The sequence below is a fragment of the Salvelinus namaycush genome, chromosome 15, assembly GCF_016432855.1.
Source record: "Salvelinus namaycush isolate Seneca chromosome 15, SaNama_1.0, whole genome shotgun sequence".
Classification (NCBI taxonomy): Eukaryota; Metazoa; Chordata; class Actinopteri; order Salmoniformes; family Salmonidae; genus Salvelinus; species Salvelinus namaycush.
The window spans coordinates 11,009,122-11,032,451 of record NC_052321.1 but is presented as its reverse complement, the minus strand read 5'-3'; the positions used below and the strand labels follow the sequence as shown (position 1 = coordinate 11,032,451).

General features: G+C 41.6%; 1 protein-coding gene across 4 annotated transcripts in view; it reads right to left on the bottom strand.

Moving 5' to 3' along the window:
• Positions 1-23,330, bottom strand: part of LOC120060184 (probable E3 ubiquitin-protein ligase RNF144A-A) — a 63,440-nt gene that overhangs the window by 28,321 nt on the left and 11,789 nt on the right. For 3 of the 4 annotated variants that reach the window (XM_039009316.1, XM_039009319.1, XM_039009320.1), the window contains exons 2-3: positions 7,547-7,697; positions 2,372-2,476 (exon numbers count right to left, since the gene is read on the bottom strand). In XM_039009316.1, coding sequence (XP_038865244.1) covers positions 2,372-2,476; positions 7,547-7,681 — 240 coding nt within the window. In that variant the 5' untranslated portion in view covers positions 7,682-7,697. Of the gene's footprint in view, positions 1-2,371; positions 2,478-7,546; positions 7,698-23,330 lie in introns of those variants that run through there. The other variant, XM_039009318.1, reaches the window with a different exon arrangement.

The following is a 23,330-nucleotide window of genomic DNA, read 5'->3' as shown; positions in this document are numbered from 1 at the left end:
AGTAGGAAAACCTGCAAAATCGGCAGTGTATCAAATACTTGTTCTCCCCACTGTATGTCTATATAGGTATGTGTATATAGGTATATTATATATAGGTTTATATTTATTATATATTGTATTTACCCCCCAAAATATATGGGAGTTTGGAAATGATGCAGACAATTACAATGATGCAGACAAAAAATTGCAACAATCTTTCCGCAATACTAAGCTGATCCACCCCTTAAAAAAAAAAAAAAAGACAAAGGTCAGTCAATTCAGAACACTTCAAGAACTTTGAAAGTTTCCTCAAGTACAGTCACAAAAACCATCAAGCACTATCAAATTGGCTCTCATGAGAACCACCACATGAAAGGAAGACCCAGAGTTACCTCTGCTGCAGAGGATAAGTTCATTGTAGTTAACTGCACCTCAGATTGCAGCCCAAATAAATGCTTCAGACTTCAAGTAACAGACACATCAAGACCAACTGTTCAGAGACTCAATGAAATCAGGCCTTCATGGTCGAATTGCTGCAAAGAAACCACTACTAAAGGACACCAATAATAGGAAGACTTGCTTAGGCCTAGAAACACGAGCATAGAACATTTAAAATCAGCAGAAATCTGTCCTTTGGTCTGATGAGTCCAAATTTGAGATTTTTGGTTCCAACTGCCAGATCTTTGTGAAACGCAGAGTAGGTGAACGGATGATCTCCACATGTGTGGTTCCCACCATGAAGCATGAAGGTGTGATGGTGCTTTGGTGACACTGTCAGTGATTTATTTACAATTCAAGGCACACCTAACCAGCATGGCTACCACAGAATTCTGCAGCTATACTCCATTCCATCTGGTTTGCACTTAGTGGGACTTTTATTTGTTTTTCAACAGGACAATGAACCAACACACCTCCAGGCTGTGTAAGGGCTATTTGACCAAAAAGGAAAGTAATGGAGTGCTGCATCAGTTGACCAGGCCTCCACAATCACCCGACCACAACCCAATTGAGATGGTTTGGGATGAGTTGGACCGCAGAGTGAAGGAGCAGCCAACAAGAGCTCTGCATATGTGGGAACTCCTTCAAGACTGTTGGAAAATAATTCCAGGTGAAGCTGGTTGAGAGAATGCCAAAAGTGTGCAAAGCTGTCATCAAGGCAAAGGGTAGCTACTTTGAAGAATCTCAAATATTAAACATGTTTTGATTTGTTTCACACTTTTGGTTACTACATGATTCCATATGTGTTATTTCATAGTTTATGTCTTCACTATTATTCTACAATCAAGAAAATAGTAAAAAAAACTTTAATGAGTAAGTGTGTCCAAACTTAACTAGTACTGTACATTTGAAACATTTCTATAAAACCTTGGTTTGGTCATTACGGGGTATTGCGTATAGTTTGAGGGGGAAAAAACGAATTTAATCCATTTTAGAATAAGGCTGTAACGTAACAAAATATGGAAAAAGTCAAGGGATCTGAATACTTTCCGAATGCACTGTATATAACTCGTCACAGACAATCACAATTCACAAAGCTTTTAAAACAATTACCTGCACACCAGATCACTTTGGTATTATTGTATGTTGCTATGTTTCTAGCTAGCTACCTAGCTAGCCAGCCCAGAGAGGGAGAGAGAGAACATTGCATTGTGGGTTTTGTAGTAGATTTGAGCTGCAACAGATTTCCCAAAATGATTTTCACATTTCTACCTATCTCTTTTCATTTTGTCCTTATAACATTTGTTCACAAAAAAAAATGGTTTCACATAGTGTTATTTAACACTGTTAATAATAGGAATTTGTGTTTTGGACTTCCTTGATGATCTGATAGTATGCATGCAATGCATTTTGCATCACTATGAAATAATCAGTTTCCCTACTTTGTAGTGTCACCATAGTCAGGTCCCAGATCAGTTTGTTCTTGCCAAATGTATTGCTCATTGTCATAACAATGAGTGATACAGAGTTGGAATGATAGCACAAACAGACTGCCATTCCGTCTAGTTTCCCCATCATCCATCACGATTGAGTTGTGTTATGTCTGTGTAACCTACCTTTTGTCTTCTCAATATGAACACATTTTACTTAAGATACTTCTGTCAATTCTGCATTTATTCTGTTTTGCTGAAAACCAGTAAATCCAGTAAGTCCAGTAAAATCAAATGGCATTATCAACTTACCACAACTTTGTGATCATGAATTCACTCACATGAATTCTGGTGTGTGTGTGTGTGTAGATGTAATATCATATTCTTAAAAGTAAGCAACTGTACACTGAAAAGTAAAAGCTGAAAAATGGTACAATACATTTGGCTCTGGCCCCTTCAATACCTGAATTGCATATGTCCCTGAAACAAATTATATAATTAAAAAACATTTTTGTAAATAATACCTCATTTTCCAGTAAGTGTCCTCTTTTTGGACAGGCAGAGTCTGGACAGCTAATAGCAGTTTCGAGCCCCTCTTTGATCAGGAGTTCCACATACTGCTTCAGGCACTGAAATAAAAACAAAGAGTATGAAATTGACCTCACTCTTTGGCCATGCAGTCAATCAGAAAATGTGCAGGCATACTGCAGGGATGGGCCACTCCAGTCCTCGGGGCAAAAGTGCGACACCAATCAGGACCCCCGAGGACTGGAGTTACCCATCCCTGGCATACTGTATGGTGCGACAACCAAAGTGCCTCTCCCTCTTTGAACCCCGTAGTAGAAGTTCTCTGCTTTTGGCATTAACTATTCATTCTGCCATCCATTACTGGTTTCTTGACAGTTTCTGGTTAGCTGAAGAGAAGCATGCTAACCACAACATCCCAATGAAAGTATTTTAAACTAATGAGACAGTGAGAGGGACTTCTAAACTAAGGCTATTCACAGCTACAATATGTAATATTGCATAGTGCTACAAATCCAGCCAATTCCCTATTAGCAACTGCAGTAAACACAAGTTCATTACCAAACTAAAAGCCACGGCTCTTTCATAGCTCTGATTGAGCTCCACAGACGACCGACTTGTAATATACACATTACATTTTCGGCCGATAACGATATGCAATATTTTCCTTGCCAAAATAAAATGATACCGATAACCGATATTTAACATTTTTGCGGTCTTTTAAGCCTTCTAGTACAGTTAAATAGTTAACACGCACACAAGCAGCAGTCTAAGGCACTGCATCTCAGTGCAAGAGGCGTCACTACAGTCTCTGGTTCGAATCCAGACTGTATCACATCCGGCCGTGATTGGGAGTCCCATAGGGCGGTGCACAATTGGCCCAGCGTCGTCCGGGCCGTCATTGTAAATAAGAATTTGTTCTGAACTGACTTGCCTAGTTAAATAAAGTACATGCACGCACACACACCAAAAAGTTATTTTGTTGGCATTTATGCATGTCCCCATTACCAGTTATATTGTTGGCATTTATGCATGTCCCCATTACCAGTAAAACATAATCAAAACCTATTTCTTTCACTTACTTGCTGTGCTGTTTTGTTGTTCAGTTGTTTCATTCTCAACCAGGATTTCTATTGAATGCAGTTTGGGTCTTTGCGTGTCAAAAAAGGTATACGTCAAATAACACTATTTGACGTGTCAAATAACGACATGAAATCGGTTTCAGTAGCTATAGTTAGCTAGCTAACTATATAGCTAGGTGTCATCTAAAATAACCCTAATTTATAAAATCGTTCTTATCTGATTAATGGTGGTCGGAAACCAATAGTGGACTTTGCGCCAACCTCCCGGGTGGCGCAGTGGTCTAGGGCACTGCATCGCAGTGCTAGCTGCGCCACCAGAGTCTCTGGGTTCACGCCCAGGCTCTGTCGCAGCCGGCCGCAACCGGGAGGTCCGTGGGGCGACGCACAATTGGCATAGCGTCGTCCGGGTTAGGGAGGGTTTGGCCGGTAGGGATATCCTTGTCTCAGTATGTAAAATGTAATAAAATGTATGCACTCTACTGTAAGTCGCTCTGGATAAGAGCGTCTGCTAAATGACTAAAATGTAATGTAAATGTTGTGGTTAGCCTTCAAAATAAAAGTAGGCATAATTAGACTATTTGTATCACTGTCAATGGCATACTTTTATTTTGAAAGCAAACCGCAAATTCCACTATTGTGCCTAATCCTTATTGTGGCTCGCTTCATGAAGCTAGCTGGCTGCTTAAAACGTTTGCTTTGGGCAACAGGGTTAAGTAGCTGGCTATTTATTTTCATGATCTGAAGTTCAATTTCAATAGGTGAACAACAAGTGGCAACCTAGATAATACTTATTCACAAGGATTCCCAAATCATTCCTAAGAAAAAATGAAAATGACTGCAGTTTCTATTGGTCATTGTTTTCAGGCTGGTTGTATTGGTGCTAGCTAGGCACCAAGCTAAAGCTAGCTACCCCAGAAGTTGCGGTAAAACAAATTATGCTTTATTACCAACGTGGTATTGTAAACACATAGTTCGTGGCTGGTGTTTGCAGACTTTTTTGTACAGCTTTCACAGTGCTACTGTATCTTTTGTGACACGCAAAGACTCAAACAGCGTTCCATAGTATGTATGTTGTGAAGCTAATAGCATTGACGCTATTACTGTGTAACTCCGGTAGGGCAACATCTGAAAAATAGCGCACTTGGTAGTGTGTACCGGTGCTCGACCAGTCGGCGAAAGCCAACATCACCAACGACAGAGAACGGAAGATTGTCAAAGGCAATGAATTCATTATCTTGGCTTTAATGGATTTCGCATTTGAGTTGTCTCGCTGAAATGTTCTTAATCTTTCAAATGACTGCTTGACTTGTTGAATGCTCGATCCACACAGCAGAAATTGTGTGGGCTAGGTTAGGAATGACGTGTTGCACGTGTAGCGCACAATTTTACGTGGCGTTATGTCATGTACCTACGTTTTATACAGTTGAAGTCGGAAGATTACATACACCTTAGCCAAATACATTTTAACTCAATTTCACAATTCCTGACATTTAATCCTATTAAAAAGTCTTAGGTCAGTTAGGATCACCACTTTATTTTAAGAATGTGAAATGTCAGAATAATAGCAGAGAGAATGATTTATTTCAGCTTTTATTTCTTTCATCACATTCCCAGTGGGTCAGAAGTTTACATACACTCAATTAGTATTTGGTAGCATTGCCTTTAAATTGTTTAACTTGGGTCAAACGTTTCAGGTAGCTGTCCACAAGCTTCCCACAATAAGTTGGGTGAATTTTGGCCCATTCTTCCTGACAGAGCTGGTGTAACTGAGTCAGGTTTGTAGGCCTCCTTGCTCAGTTCTGCCCGCAGATTATCTATAGGATTGACGGCTTTGTGACGGCCACTCCAATACCTCGACTTTGTTGTCCTTAAGCCATTTTGCCGCAACTTTGGAATTATGCTTGAAGTCATTGTTCATTTGCGACCAAGCTTTAACTTCCTGACTGATGTCTTGAGATGTTGCTTAAATATATCCACAATTTTCCATCTATTTTGTGAAGTGCACCAGTCCATCCTGCAGCAAAGCACCCCCACAACATGTTGCCACCCCTGTGCTTCACGGTTGGGATGGTGTTCTTCGGCTTGCAAGCATCCCCCTTTCTCCTCCAAACATAATGGTCATCATGGCCAAACAGTTCTATTTTTGTTTCATCAGACCAGAGAAAATTTCTCCAAAAAGTACGATCTTTGTCCCCATGTGCAGTTGCAAACCGTAGTCTGGCTTTTTTATTGCGGTTTTGGAGCAGTGGCTTCTTCCTTGCTGAGGGGCCATTCAGGTTAGGTCGATATAGGACTCGTTTTACTGTGGATATAGATACTTTTGTACCCGTTTCCTCCAGCAACTTCACAAGGTCCTTTGCTGTTGTTCTGGGATTGATTTGCACTTTTCGCACCAAAGTACGTTTATCGCTAGGAGACAGAATGCGTCTCCTTCCTGAGCGTTATGACAGCTGCGTGGTCACATGGTGTTTATACTTGCGTACTATTGTTTGTACAGATGAACGTGGTACCTTCAGGCGTTTGGAAATTGCTCCCAAGGATGAACCAGACTTGTGGAGGTCTTGGCTGATTTCTTTTGATTTTCCCATGCTGTCAAGCAAAGAGGCACTGAGTTTGAAGGTAGGCCTTGAAATACATCCACAGGTACACCTCCAATTGACTCAAATTATGTCAATTAGCCCATCAGAAGCTTCTAAAGCCATCATTTTCTGTAATTTTCCAAGCTGTTTAAAGGCACAGTCAACTTAGTGTATGTAAACTTCTGACCCACTGGAATTGTGATAGTGAATTATAAGTGAAATAATCTGTCTAAACAATTTTTGGAAAATGACTTGTGTCATGCACAAAGTAGATGTCCTAACCGACTTGCCAAAACTATAGTTTGTTAAAAAGTAATTTGTGGAGTGATTGAAAAACAAGTTCTAATGACTCCAACCTAAGTGTATGTAAATCTCTGACTTCAACTGTAGGTATGCAGGGTAGCTTTGACATCGGTTTTTAACGTCGCCATTAAACTTGACATCGATATGTTCACCGATATATCATGCATCCCTAAGACAGCCAGACAGTTATTGTTCCCACTGTTCAAAAGTATAAATGATAGCGGACTGGTTTTAGAGATCTCCTACCAAAACATTACAGTACATTCAGTCTCTTGCGACTGAGTTTATATTCAATATGTCAATTACAGACAAAACACAATACATTTGATGTAGGCCCACTGACTGGAAGACACCTTAAGTCCCAACTAAGATATTTGTCACAGTTATTTTCTTTTTATGCATAATTTTTTATGGTTCAGCAAACAAATCGTTTGTCATGTTTTGACTTTCTCTCACTCTCCAAAAATACTGAGGGGCGAGTCAAATGGCGAGATTAAAATGAAAGAAGGGGATAACAGGGTTGGATGATGCTGAATTTTTAAGCATCTTCAGGCTTTCACATGCTGGGAAAGTCGTGGCTGTGGTCCCAGCTTGAGGAGTGGTCAAAAATCAATGTGCCTCTCCTCTGTGAATTCAAGCAACTGGACAGCAGTCCACAATGACTGTAGCATACATTTAGTTAAGTTACGACCAGTATTGTATTTCTGTAGATACATTACAAATAAAATTGCAAGATCAAGAAGGGAGTTGAGGTCTCATTGAGGTTTCAGTGTTTGACCCAGGTAGAGGAATCACCATGGACTGACGTGTATAGGAGTTGCTCACTCCTAGATCAAGGTATGCGATGCATGTGCTCACAACCTCCAGCCTTTTAAGAATTCCTTTCACTTAGTTGACAGTTATATTGTTACATTGTTCTGTGCATTCAAAGGCAGTGGTGAAAACTGGATCTGTATGGAAGAAAGAATTGCATAGTATTCACTGCTAGTACTTCACTATCCACATATTGAGGTAGAACGCACATGATTTCTTAGACATAACATGGGTGAACAAACACTATTCTTCAGGATGTTAACATGTGCAACACAGATACGGCTCTTTCACAGAGGACATATTGACAAGGACGGTGTTAAACACAACACATACACACTATGGTGCACACAGGGGACATATTGACAAGACGAGGAACAGACGATTTAAGTGCACTCACCAGTGTACAGAAGACACATTGACACTGAGTGATGGTGGTCATCTGCTCCAGGGGAAACTCTCCAAGGCACAGTTTGCAGGAGACCAGCGGGTCCAGGGCCAGGTCCCAGGTGGGCCGATACCTGGCTGTGGTCATCTTGCCTGGCACAGAGCTGAGAGCAAGAGAGAGGAGCCCTGGCTAAAAACATTTCCTGAGATGAATCTGAGAATTTGATGCTCTTCCAGCTCTGCAACTGGTGTTTTTAATGATAGGTTTACGACGCAGAATGGCTAATGTTTGTCATTTCACAGACAACAAAGGAAAACTGATATGAGATTCACAATGTGTGAATGAAGATAGCTCAGTAATGAGCATCTACATGATCTGTCCCCATGTCCCAGACATGCAGTTATTTGCTGTGTCATTCTGCATTGGTCAGAAAGGCAGTGTGACACCAGCTCGTTGCCTAAACGCACCTTGTCAGTAACAATTACTTCCCTTCTGGATGCTCTCAGACAGAATAAATACATCTCTAAACAGCTAAAACTGCAGCGAGCGTCTTGTTGCTTTTTGCCCCGAGATAAAAGCAGTCGTATTAAAAGAACACTTTCCCTTCGCCGTCATCTCCTCTCTTCAATTTGAGAAAAGGGTTTATTTTGGGCCTTCAACTCTGATTCTGACTGCCTTTCGTCCACCCTGGCTGAGACCGGAGAGGAAGAGACAGCAGTCACTTAATGTCTGAGTGTTTACAGGAACTGCCCCCGTGCAGGAAATGTCAACACTTCAAACTCTCCCATCGCTGCTAGGCAACTGGGGAGAGACGAGGGAGAAAAGGAGGGGCCTGGCAGATACATAGCTTTCACTTGTCTGAGCAGTGAGCACTAACACAATAGCTTCCCTCTCAGAGACCAAAAAGTGGAAGGCAGAGGAGGCAGAAAGGATGAGTGGCTGGTTAACTCATGTAAAATGTACTGTGTCTGTAAAATGTATATAGTATGTATAAACTGGAAGTAGAAGCCTAAGCGTTGTTGTCCATTAGTTTACTTCAATTAGGGGAGGGGTGGTAGGGTCAGGGGAAAATAATAAACAAGGAAAATAAGAAAAACATATGGGGGATTGGAAATGATGCAGACAATTACATTGATAGAACCCACAATATGCAATATTAAAGCTGATCTACCACCTAAAAATATACAAAAGGAGGGGCTGCTGTAGGGACTAAGAATGAGTCAACATTGGCCCAATGCTGTCTACACATGCTGCAGGGAGAGAACATGTCCTGACCTGTGCTAAGGCTGCCAAGCTGACAACACACTGGCCAGTGTGAGTCGTTTATAGGAACAGTGTTGTTTGTCTGGTTGTGTCAAGGTCAACGTGCTGCATGGGGAGTCACCAAAACCACCCCGTGTCAAACAGACAAGACAGGGAGAAGTCCAGGGAATCATGTGGTAAATTATTAATATTGTGACAAAGCAACTGAAATGGGCACCTCCTGACTATTAAGTGATTCCCCTTGATTTGTGGACTCTGGTCTTCCCTTCAGCTCTTCAGTGGACGCAGGCAGGTTGAGGGGACGCGAGAGAGGCAGAACGAGAGAGAGGGGGGAGAGGGAGCGAGAGGAGAGCCTCCTATCCATTAGTGTAGTACACTGGGCCTGCTTTCATCAGGCCAAGTAGTGGGAGGCTAGCCAAGAGCTCTAAAAGCCTGTCTACTCTACACCAATCAAACGTGCCAAGACAAGACTCACTGGCTGCCGAGTGAAAACCTGCCAGGGCCAGCCATCACAGCAGCAAGTGGAAGTGGAATCACATTAGCACTATAGATCGCCATATGATTGTTGAAATGGTATGTGCATTATACGGCTGTCTTTACAACGAGAGCCTCATTGAAGATGTTGTGATTTTTCTCCAACAGTAGTACAAGGTGGATAGACTGCCATAATACAGACCGTGTACTATAAAGCTCCCTCTATGTATGGGTTAGGCGGGGTAAATAAGAATCAACAAAGACAAATGAGAGATTCTCTAAGGCGAGCCGGAGGAGATGAGAGAGCAGAGTTCTCATGACAAAAAATGGTGCAATTCAAAAGGGAGCTCCATACCAGGAGGTCCATTATCGCTCAGTGACACACACACACCAAATGCATGATCTCAGCTCCCTGCTTTTAAAATAAACCTACTGCATGTCTGGCACGACACATTGCGGCAGCAATCAATATGCAGGAGGCCGTAAGTCAACGTGGTTAACCACGGCTACAGACAAGGAAGTTTACATTCTTATCTTATAGATTAACTAACAAATAAGTGGAAGTGCCGGAGTCTGGTCTTCCGGAGTTGCGGTCTAAGCTCCCGACAACATACAGGGTTAGAGCCTATCAATAATAATACAAATATATGTAAATGGTGTCAGAAAACACGTGTGTGTGTGTGTGTGTGTGTGTGTGTACATTGTGTAGTATCCTGGGGGATTTAGAGCAGTTCTAGCATTATATTGCTATAACTGCACAGAATGTATACATCCGTCTACGAATGTACAACGTTGAACTATTCCATAACACATTACGTGAGCAACCTAGATAGTGAAAGTGTACAGTAGAGAGTAGGGCTGTATAGAAAGTGGGGCAGTGGTACTTTGAGGAGCTAGCCAAGTAACTATAAATGGACATATCCTGTATACTACAGTATCTCTACATAATTCATCTTCCATCAGAGGAAATGGGTCATCTTCACATGTATAGTCCATGACCCGGACTGTGATACGCAGAAATATACAGCGCATTCAGAAAGTATTCACACCCCTTGACTTTTCCACATTTTGTTTTGTTACAGCCGGAATTTAAAAAAGATTACATTGATATTTTGTGCCACTGGCCTACACACTACCTCATAATGTCAAAGTGGAATTAAGTTTAGAACATTTTACTAATTAAAAATGAAAAGCTGAAATGTCTTGAGTCAAGAAGTATTCAACCCCTTTATGGCAAGCCTAAGTAGAGATTTGCTGAATAAATCACATAATAAGTTGCATGGACTCACTGTGTGCAATAGTGTTTATTAACATGAATTTTGAATGACTACCTCATCTCTGTACCCCACATATACAAATATCTGTAAGGTCCCTCAGTCGAGCAGTGAATTTCAAACAATGATTCAACCACAAAGACCAGGGAGGTTTTCCAATGCCTCACAAAGAAGGGCACCCATTGGTAGATGGGTAAAAATAAAAAAGCAAACATTGAATATGGAGGCCACTGTGTTCTTGGGGACCTCCAATGCTGCAGACATTTGGTACCGTTCCCCCAGATCTGTGCCTCGACACAATCCTGTCTCGCAGCGCTACGGACAATTCCTTCCACCTCATCGCTTGGTTTCCGCTCTGACATGGACTGTCAACTGTGGAACCTTATATAGACAGGTGTGTGCCTTTCCAAATCATGTCCAATCAATTGAATGTACCACAGGTGGACTCCAATCAAGTTGTAGAAACATCAAGGATGATCAATGGAAACAGGATGCACCGGAGCTCAATTTCAAGTCTCACAGCAAAAGGTCTGAAAACTTACGTAAATAAGGTATCAATTTATTTTTTATATATTTACAAACATTTCGCTTTGTCATTATGGGGTATTGTGTGTAGATTAAGGACTTCCATTTATTTAATAAATTTTTGAATAAGGCTGTAACGTAACAAAATGTGGAAAAAGGGGTCTGAATACTTTCCGAAAGCACTAAGTATCGTGACAATATCATATTGAGGTCCCTGGCAATTCCCAGTCCCACTCGTCATCATAAAGGCCTAGACAAGCCTCCCTTCCCTCTCCCCGTCTGTCACTGCACCCTACCGCTCAAATGACACCATAGCCGAGCCCTGCATTAAATTGCTGTGATAAGCATTGCCATCACTCGTTAATATCAATATTCAACACCTCCTCGGCTGCGATGCAGACCGAGACTGGTCAAGAACGGCTCTCATTTGAACCTGGGTCTAGCAGCTTTCTCTGTAATTACATAATGTCATAACAAACTGGATTACGTAAGATCTATTTATAGTCTACCGAGGCTCCTCTCGGAGGGGATGTACTCTACTAGGGATGGGCAAGGTTAAACGAATATTCGGATAGCCTAACAGAAGTTAGTGTTCGATTTTTTTAGGCCGATTTTAACAATGAAAAAACGTTCAATTATATGATCCATGTGACATTTGAAATTCTTAATTTAATAAAAACAACTTTTGAATGTAGTTTTTATAACGTTGAGTTGAGCTACTGCTGCACATTTAGCCCTCTCGGCTGCCTTGACATCGGTATGCTATTTTCCCCCACTTTAAATCGCAATTACAGATGCTCATCTAACAGAGTTCCACAATACATGACACATATCAATGCAAAAAGTCACCAGAAAGTCTTTTTTGTAACAGAACCAGTCCTACCATGGCAAAATTCTGACTTCTTTTGCTGTTGCTACCAGAGAAAAAGCAGAATGTCCGCTGTTAACCTCTACTATGTGTATTTGCGTCATTCTGATTGCCATTTACTCTCAATCATTTAATTTTATCTGACAAAATGTCATTATTTGAATAGTAAATAAATGTCAAATGCCCATCCCTACACTTTGTTTTCCACACGCCAAAACACAGGTTCCCTTTTGTGAAGCGGCCAAACCACGAGTCATCCTTGTGTGTTAGTGCAAAATGCAGGGGCTGTGATGGTGGACAGGGTTTACCTTTCTCAAGAGACAAAAGCACTGTCAAACAACTGATGACTTGTCCCTGGTCAATTCAACCTATGAAAGCTTGAAAGCTTTTTTGAAGAAACAAAAATAGAAAGGGGGAAAAAATGGGTCAGAGATGTGATACAATTGCTGCTGGAAATGCTTCCTGCTAAAGTGAACACTGGAGCAATGCATGTAAGATGCATCTCATCCTGTGAGGAAAGCTGTCATTCTAAGGGGAGTGTTTCATTGTCTTCCACTGCGGAGGGGATGGTGAAGAGGCAACTCAAGGTTGGTGTGCATTCAGTCAGAAGAGAAATGAATGGCAGTTGAAATGATTGGAACCATGGTGATGACCTAACCTTCAGGGAAATGGTTTCACAAATATTCCTACAGTGAAATCATAAAAAGTTTTTTAGCTCTCTATGCAAATGCAAAGCTCAAGGACCGTATCAATGAAGCACTAAGCAAACCAGAGAGGCTGACTGCTGAGTCAATCAAACCACATGCTGGCCAACCAAAAGCTGCCACACTAATCTCATTGAACGTTTAGCCTCCTTAAGCTTTCACTTACTGTAAGTTCCTCAAAATGACACACACACTGATCTTAACCTAATAGAAGTTCAAAAGTCCAAACCAGAAGTTACAATGCTAATAGGCAAAGCTAGGTTAACCGACTAGGCTAACAGGGTAATTGAGGCTAAAAGGCTAGGCTAACAATCACAACACTATTTTGTCCACAGGGTGATTAGTCTGATCAAGGCCTCTAATGGACGTGCTTTGTGGGCCTGCCATCGTCATGTTCCTCCCTCGCTGCACTCCTTGCTCTAGACAGGTAATTAAGAGAGAGGCTTCGGCGCTCATTTGTGTCATGTCTCCTCGGCGTCCAGTGTTTCCGTCACACCGTGGCCATCTGCCAATATCCTCAGTCTCCCGAGTCACCTGGTTTTTGGCAGCGCTGCCGTTTGTCACCTTGCTGTGTAGCTCCCACTGGACATACGCTGTATGACAGACAGAGCACACGTATACCCCTGTTAGCAGTCAAGCCCTTCAAACAAAAAGACAGACACTATAATATTTCTAACAGTTGATTTGAAGCCTGCATGTACTTTGACATATGGCTGTGAACATTTTCAAATGACAAGTGTTTTTCCATTGTTTACAAAACTGACATTGCCATAAAAAGGAACGTGCCCAACTGCAATGTCTTGGAATCATAAAAGAACAAGATGACAGCAGCGTTGACAGATTGAAGTAGAACGACAACTTCTGAGAGGCAGTCAGAGTATGACATCCTTGATGTTGCAAGCTAGACAGAGGACAAGTCAATGCTATTTCATTGTCTTTGCCAAGGAATGTTTTGTATGCAAGGACTTAAAAACATCCTAATCCCAAATGGAAACATCCCAGCTACAACACGAAGACCTGAGAAACGTCGCTAGCCTGGGCGTACTACAAAAGAAAGGATGTAATCTTCTGGTTTTCCCTCAACTACAATTAACCATAATACATTTTGACAGGAACCACCTACTGTAGGCTGCAAGCCTATTCACAAAAGGAAATAAATTAACACAATATATTCACATATGTTTACTAACCGTGCTAAATGCTGTCCACGCTGCATTAGTTACTCAACACGAGCAGATGAAAGAATATTCTCCTGATTGAGTTCATCAAATGCACCATAACCTAGAGGCCCCATTCTCATGCAGCTTGCATGTTTGGCCGTGTGCATGATAGTGTCCGTTCATGTGTCTGTGCACCAGGCTGGTCTGAGGGCCAAGGGCCACCGGCCTGGTGGACTCAGCGTGGTGTCAAACGACTCCTAATCTGTCTCTCTGTAAAGGTCACCCCTGGCCCTGTGCCAAGAACAATGATTCATTAACTTCTGGTTGCCATGGAAGTCATGCATCCACCGCTTCAGAATGAGTGGAAAACCGTGGCTAGGAGCAGGTGAAAAGCACGTTGCAATGTGCAACAGTAACACTGACAGTATTGTTCTAAATATTTTCAGGTAAATCAAGAGTGATTACACGATTTCTCTACCCATCTCCCCCCAACATGCACACACCAAACTGTTAGCTCAAGGTTCACAATGGCACAAATGATTCAACACAACATTATGAAAGCAATAAGATAATCCAAAAGAAAGGAACACTGTTGCTGCTAGTGACCTATGCATATAATACGTTTGTGCCAGGCCCGGCCGTTATCGAAACAAAATGCTGTGACTGAAAAGCTGCGTATTACGAACGTCTGCCTCACCGGTCACAAATTTAGAATGTAGGACATTGGTTTCCATTCCACCGTCACCAACGTTTCTGTAATATAGAGCCAGTGATCTCAGGAGGACACACTTCTTCACCGCTCTCCAGTTCCCTTCTGCCCCAGCCAACTGACCTAAATTCATAACCCAGAGGGATCCAGAGGTCCTTTATTTGGGGCACACTCTTTCTTTCCCCTCAATGAGGATCTGAAGTGACATGCCGAGTGTAGTATAGTGAAGGGCGGGCCTGGACATCAAACAATTGGTTTTCTGTCCTTACAAGGAACGGTTCACCCACTTTGAATGTTATATTGTTTTTGTGCATCTCTGAGTGATGTTCTATCGATTCCCTGGGTCATTTCATGTTTATCTGAGTTATTGGCGTTCAAGCAGGCAGAAAACCAGGCTGGTATGATGTAGCACCGTGATGAAGTCACTCTCACTACACTGGAAGATATAGGAATACAACTTTTAGATCACGAAAACCATCATAAACAGTTTTCAATACTGGCCAAACTCATAACTCAGGAGGATGTATTCTCTCTAATGAGAAAATGGATCATATTTTGCAGATATTCCTACCTGGAGAAATGTGTAATTTAACCGAGGGTCTAGCACATGTTTCCTATTGGTCTGCTCTTTATTCCAGGGTACATTGCATGATGCCGTTGCCAGAGGTATTATAGAAAGGAATCCAATGAATGAAGGAACGTATAACAACGACACACCCAGCAGACTGTTGACCAATTGCGTTCGTGTCATGCTGCGTTTCTCGGTTGCTAAGCTAATCACGCAATCCCTTTTCAAAATCAGTGTGTATGACGAGAAGTGCCAATTTTCCTCAAAAATACTTAATGTCACAATTCCAAAGCTATACGATACTACAGAGAGCAAGTTAATTATCTCACATCTCAAAAAAGATTAGTAATGTTGTCCTTCTTGTTGACTAAATTTGTCTTCAAATGTTGTGTTTTTGAGCTAGTGCCCAATAGACTCCCACTTACTCATTGAAGGAGAGCACTCCTTGTCCCATAAATCACCCAGAATGCACCGCACACCACATTGACGTAGCATGGGCAACTTTTCCCATCTCCACAAAAGTATATCTGCCGTTGCGAATGTTAGATTCCACTCTGATGCACATCAATCTGCAGGTTGAACAAGGTGAGATTGTTAAGGCGATTTTATAGCTAACTAGCTATGTTACATGCTGATATTTCCTTTGATATTGTGTGTAGCTACATTTACTAGCTAGCCAGCCAGCCAACCCATAGAGAGCGCATTGCATTGTGGATTTTGTAGTCGACTTAAGCTGCAGATTTTCAATGTTTCTCAGTGTTATTTTAAACTATATAATTAAAGGAATGACTGGTTTTGGGTTTTCCTTTAATGCTGTGGAGGGACTGAACTGGATGATTAGTTAAGTGTGACAGTAAAGATATATTTATTCCATGGCTGGACAGACAGACCACCTTCTAGATGTAGTTGTAGCTTTGATGGAAGGGTAGACTAAGCTAAGTGTTGTGCTGTTTGGGGTGGAGGCAGTCAGTCAGGCTTCATGCCCTGGTAACTAGGACACAACCAGTCTCATGCCTACTGGGCATGTCGCCATCCCTCTGCAGAGCAGTCATGGTGCCATTTTTCTCTATTCTCGAGACAAGGGGGAGGAGAGGAGGTCCCGGTCCAGTTTCAACACCTTGCTAAACCTCCTAAATGTGCCATTAGCCAAACAAGCCGAGGTTTAGGCAGCGCTCAATGACACAGCGTAAATATTCATGAGATTGTGGTGCTTTAAATAGGGCTCTGTTAATTCCTTTCAAATCCCAAAAAAGTGGAGGCAGGGACACGATGCATCTGCTGTGTCTTATTGAAATCCCTCTTGGTTTAGGTTGGCGGTGTGCAACTATGGCCCAAAATTAATTTTTCCCCATACCATGTTGCTTACTAAGTGTGCACACCCTCAACTAGACGGATGTGTTACCGTCAGTAATATATTTTTTTTTACTCATCCATACTTCTACGTCAACAACAGTCAGATTGACAGTGTTGTTGCCATAGAGACATTTTGGATGCTGTACACCTACTAGTGCTGGTTTGAGAATTCCAAACAACTTCACACAGCCTTAGAGAGAATGACAACCACAGACCAAACAAAGGCTTGGGTTGTTTTGATTTTGAGAAGGAATAAAAAAATAAAAACACTTTCCATAATCTTAAAACCGAGCAGTAGACGTCCTCTCCCCAGTCTCTTTGCACATATTGGTGTCTGAAGAAACGAGACGGCGTGTGCACTCCAATGTGCAAATCCTTATTGACAGCTGCAGAGAGCAAGGGCCCAGGGTTGACTGTGCTGACAGTCTGTTGTCTCTCAATGCTTTGTGAGCTCTACTTCTCAAAACAGCTCAAGCCGCATCACAATCACATCTATTTGCTCTGACAGAGAAGTACTTTTTTTTTTTTTAAACGGGGTTTCCGTTCTTTTTATAGTAGAAATGACTTTACATTTCACTGTAATGTCAGGACACTTGTATGCATTGAAAAAGCTTTTCTGAAACACTCCACAATGATACATTATTACACACATACAGTACCAATCAAAAGTTGACACCTACTCATTCCAGGGTTGTTTATTTGTTCTATTTGCTAGATTGTAGAATAATAGTGAAGACAAACTATGTAGCAACCAAAAATGTGATAATCAAAATATATTTTATTTACCCCATGCCTTGATGACAGCTTCGCACTCTCTCAACCAGCTTCATCTAGAATGCTTTTCCAACAGTCTTGAAGAAGTTCCCACATACGCTGAGTACTTGTTGGCTGCTTTTCCTTCACATTCCAGTGCAACTCACCCCAACCATCTCAATTGGGTTGAGGTCAGGTGATCGTGGAGGCCAGGTCATCTGATGCAGCACTACATCGCTCTCCTCCTTGGTCAAATAGCCCTTACACAGCCTGAAGGGTCATTGTCCTGTTAAAAAATGATAGTCCCACTCAGTGCAAAGCAGATGGGATGGTGTATCACTGCAGCCATGCTGTAGCCAGTAGCCATGCTGGTTAGGTGTGCCTTGAATTGTAAATAAATCAGACAATGTCACCAGCAAAGCACCCTTACAACCTCATACCTCCTCCTCCATGCTTCACGATGGGAACCACACATGCAGAGATCATCCGTTCACCTACTCTGAGTTTCACAAAGACACGGTGGTTGGAACCAAAAATCTCACATTTGGACAGATTTCCACCGGTGTAATGTCCATTGCTCGTGTTGCTTGGCCCAAGCAAGTCTCTTCTTCTTATTGGTGTCCTTTAGAAGTGGTTTCTTTGCAGCAATTCGACCATGAAGGCCCGATTCACAGAGTCTCCTCTGAACAGTTGATGTTGAGATGTGTCTGTTACTTAAACTCTGTGAAGCATTTATTTGGGCTGCTATCTGAGGTGCAGTTTACTACTTTATCCACTGCAGCAGAGATAACTCTGGGTCTTCCTTTCCTATGGTGGTCCTCATGAGAGCCAGTTTCATCATAGCGCTTGATGGTTTTTGCGACTGCACTTGAAGAAACTTTCAAAGTTCTTAAAATGTTCCAGATTACTTTAAGACTTGAAGGTCAGTCAATCTGGAACTGTCATTTCTGTCATTGCTTATTTGAGCTGTTCTTGCCATATTATGGACTTGGTCTTTTAGCAAAAATGGCAATTTTCTGTATACCCCCCTACCTTGTCACAACAACTGATTGGCTCAAACTCTTTGAGGAAAGTAATTCCACAAATTAACAAGGCACACCTGTTAATTGAAATGTATTCCAGGTGACTACCTCATGAAGCTGGTTGAGAGAATGCCAAGTGTGCAAAGCTGTCATCAAGGCAAAGGGTGGCTACTTTGAAGAATCTCAAATATAAAATATATTTTGATTTGTTTAACACTTTTTTGGTTACTACATGATTCCATGTGTTATTTCATAGTTTTGATGTTTTCACTATTATTCTACAATGTCGAAAATAGTACAAATAAAGAAAAACCCTGGAATGAGTAGGTGTGTCAACTTTTGACTGGTACTGTATATACAGTGCATTCAGAAAGTATTCAGACCCCTTCCTTTTTCTACATTTCGTTACGTTACAGCCTTAATCTCAAATGTATGAAATCATTTTTTCTACACACAATACCCCATAATGACAAAGCAAAAACAGGTTTATAAATGGTTGCAAATATATTTACATAAGTATGCAGAAACTTTGCTATGAGACTCGAAATTGAGCTCAGGTGCATCCTGTTTCCATTGATCATTTTGAGAAGTTTCTACAACTTGGAGTCCATCTGTGGTAAATTAAATTAATTGCAAATGATTTGGAAAAGGCACACACCTGTTTATAAAAAGATCCCACAGTTGACAGTGCATGTCAGAGCAAAAACCAAGCCATGAGGTCGAAGGAATTGTGTGAGACAGGATTGTGTCGAGGTACAGATCTGGGGAAGGGTACCAAAAACATTTCTGCAGCACTGAAGCTACAAGAACACAGTGGCCTCCATTAATCTTAAATGGAAGACATTTGGAAGAAGCTCTTGGAAGAAGTTCTTCCTAGAGCTGGCCAACTGGCCAAACTGAGCAATCGGGGGAAAAGGGCCTTGGTAAGTGAGGTGACCAGGAACACGATGGTCACTCTGACAGAGCTTCTGTGGAGATCGGAGAACCTTCCAGACGGACACGTGACAGCCCGCATGGAGTTTGTCAAATGTCACCTCAAGGACTCTCAGACCATGAGAAACAAGATTCTCTGGTCTGATGAAACCAAGATTGAACTCTTTGGCCTGAATGCCAAGCATCACGTCTGGAACAAATCTGGCACCATCCCTACTGTGAAGCATGTGGGGATGTTTTCAGCAGCAGGGACTGGGAGACTAGTCAGGATTGAAGGAAAGATGAACAGAGCAAAGTACAGAAAGATCCTTGATGAAAACCTGCTCCAGAGCATTCAGACAATGACACTAAGGACAAAGACAATGCAGGAGTGGCAAGTCAAGTCAGACAAGTCTCGGAATGTTCTTTAGTGGCCTGAACGAACATCTCTGGAGACATCTGAAAATAGCTTTGTGGGGATGCTCCCAATTTAACCTGACAGAGCATCCTGCAGAGAAGGGGAAAAACTCAAAATACAGCAGGTGTGCCACGATTGTAGCGTCATACCCAAGAAGACAAGGCAAAAATCGCTGACAAAGGTGCTTCAACAAAGTAGTGAGTAACGGGTTTGAATACTTATGCAAATGTGATAGTTTTTTTGTTGTAATAAAATCAGCTCTGCCTCCAGACTCAGTGTCCTCTCAGACCGCAGCAGACACATTCTCCCAGAGACACACACACAGGCTGGAAAAGCCAATATGCTACGCTAGGCCACATGCTGATGCTAGAGAAAAGTGCTGGATGAGACTGGATCTACAAGAGCAAAACACAGAACATTGGATTAAAGCAATTGGATCAAGATACAAAGTCCAGAAATAGCCATACTAGGTCCAGCGTTCAGAACCTCTGTATTTGAGATGCATAGTGTAGGTCAAAGTGGGAATGGGAAGGAGTGGGAATGAGAGGGGAGAGAGTGTGAGGGGGGAGTAGGTGAGATATCACTTACTCAAATCAGAGCACTGATTAACCTAGAGGACTACCCTGACTGCACGTAAAGCACTGGACAATGGTGACTTCATGGCCACTGAGGGAGGGTTACTGACAGACACTGATAGAGTCTAATCCGAAGGGCATGGCACAGGGTTATTTCCTCGAGTATAATGCAGTTTGGTAAATTTACAGGAATTTTAAGATTTCCAACTGCTAGAACTGCAGTGACAGTGAAAGCCCTCTTAAACAAAGGACACAGTCCCTCCATATAGATGTCTATTGTGTCATCTCAGCACAAGGGCCTACCACTTAAGGCATTTTATAAATCCCTGCAGGAGTACTTGAGGGATAATCAGTGTGGGCAGACAGACTATGGGCAGAGTCTGACTGAGCTGTCCCTTCTGCTAAACACATCCACGTGGTCTGAATAAGATCCAGCTAGGCCACACCAGGCCATCAAGTCAAGAACTACTTAGCAGTTCTGGTCAACAACACAATTCAACACACAGTAAACAACGGGAGAGTAAAAGGTCTTTCAGATCGTATGCAGCAGAGGTGCGGACTCCGAGTCATGTGACTCGGACTCGAGTCTGACTATTCACAAATGTGAGGACTCGAGACAACTTAATAGAAAATAAAAACTTGTTGATTTGGACTTGGAGCCTCAAGACGTTTTATCACTCATTTTGTGGCAGATTCTCCATAGATTACTCACCAAGCAGACAGAAAAGCTGCAAGCAGCAGCACACATGCAAAGAAAAAAACTTTCAACAGATTGGCTAGTGAAATGCACACTCTGCCCTCTGATTGGACCAGCAAACTGTCAATCACAGGTCCGGTAAGCTGGCGCAGTATTTCCCAAAGTGTTAGTGCTATCTGGAATCCTAAACCCTTACCTTAACAATTTGAAATATCACCTTCAATGGGGTAACGTTAGAGTTGGGCCATTCTTAAAGTGGAGAATTAAAAGGAGTATGAAACTGAATAGGAAAAATACTTTTTTATACATTTCATTGGCTACATATGCATACCATTTGTATTTTATATATTTCTACCTTTGTCTATTTGATCTGGTTTCTCACATAGGTCTACAGTATTGCAACAAATTGTCTAAAAAACCTAACCTGTGCTTCAGAACCAAAAAGTTGCATGTCTTGTTGGTGACCAATGACCAGTTGTCAGCACCCAAAGGCGAACGAGCATATGCAGAAAGCACTCATTTAATTTTCTACGTTTTTTCTTGATAAGAGTAGGCCTACTTTTATATGATCCATATTAAAGTTACCCATATACAGTTAAGCAGTCTACTACAGACTAATCTTTGCCAAAACAATCAGGTTAGGCTACCTGGCAAGTTCATTGATCATTCTCATATATTTCAGATAGCCACCCAAAGTAGGACTACTGACCGACCGGCTCAAAAAAACAATATAAAATACAAATTCAGTCTTATGTAGCAAAATTGATTTTTTACATTGGATAAAAGTAGAGACTCAGAGCTACAAAATGGTATATCATACACTGCATTTGAGGAACAATGGGAAAGTCATTTTTGCTTTGAAAGTTGATTAGGGAGTTTCTAGGGGAGTTTCCTTTCTAGGGAGTTTTTCCTAGCCACCGTGCTTCTACACCTGCATTGCTTGCTGTTTGGGGTTTTAGGCTGGGTTTCTGTACAGCACTTCGAGATATTAGCTGATGTACGAAGGGCTATATAAAATAAACTTGATGATTTGATTAACTTGTAAACTCACTTTTGAGAAAATGGCCTTTAAATGTTTTGGTACTACTACTGGAGAGCCCTTCTACACCCATTCAGCATCGTTCACACCCTCTTAAGCTTTAGCCCCACCCATCGCTTTAGCCCCAAGGGTTGAGCCGAGCATTCTGTACTAACAGCAGCAGTCAAGCACCTTAAAGACCTTTATTATACACAGATTCAAAATAGCGATTCATAACAAATGTGTATTTGTGGTTGTGACCCAGAGACTCTTGCCCATTGATTTTGGAACTGTTCTTATGTCCGATTGGATTAAGTTAGATTTATTTTCTTCTTTTTTTAACTACTATTAATGTTAATTTGAAAGACTGATTTATTTTGATCAAAATGATTTAACTTTTGTAAAATAAAAAATGCAAAATATTTTTCATTGCAGATTCTTAATCCATAAAATGAAGTGGGCAGAGAACAAACCCCTCTTCACATTGTTTAAGACAGAATTGAAACATTATTTTGAAAAACAAAGCAGCAATACGTATCAACAATTTGATTGTGTTTTTTTGCCGACGTTTACTGACAACGGCCATATTCAACTGATGTTGAGCGTTCGTAAATCAGTTATTCTGCACTCTGGAACACTCAGACGAGAGTGCGCTGAAATCGGAGTGGTTGGTCAGGCTGATTTTACGAACGCACCCGAAATGGTTACTTACATAGTGGAGTCTTCTGTTAAGACATGTAGCTAGCTAGCTAAACAATGAACAACATCTCATGTTACTACCCTGCATGAATCTGCAGGTATCTAACCAACGTATATCAACAGTTGTCACAGTGACATTCTATTGAAATGGATACTTGCATAGCGGAGTCTTTTGTTCAGACTTGTAGATAGCTAGCTAAACAATGAACCATAATTCCAACTCATTACGTTACCACCCCTCATGAATCTGCAGGTAGCTAACCAACCAGATTCTATGTTAGCTACCCAAGCAAATGGCTCTGAGATACAAATAATAAGATCAAACACGTAACGTTAGCTAGCTAACAGTACACTAACTTGAAACTAAACCACTTTCTTACCCGTATATATCATAGATGGACGTGTCTCCTGTCACAGATGCCATGGTTGCCCTTAGTTTGAAGATGTAATCCAGAGACAGGTGTTTTCTCCATCTCCTTAGATATCATACTCAAATTCCACTGAACTCGGTCCTCCAGAAAGTGGAGAGCGACACTTATGCAGTTTTGCTACGTGATACATAAAAAAAGCTGCGTTAGACAGAAGCGTGCTATATGGCAGACCAATCCAAACTCATCTCTCAGCATGTCTAGCCCACTAATTATCTCAGCCAATCATGGCTAGCGGGAAGGTTGCTGACTTTTTCTGTGGCTAAACCAACTAGGCTCGTAATTTAACAATTGTATTTGTATTTACAGATGGCATACAAGTTTGTTATTAAAGGCACATGAAAGTTCACATGTTCGAGAATGCATTTCTGCCAAA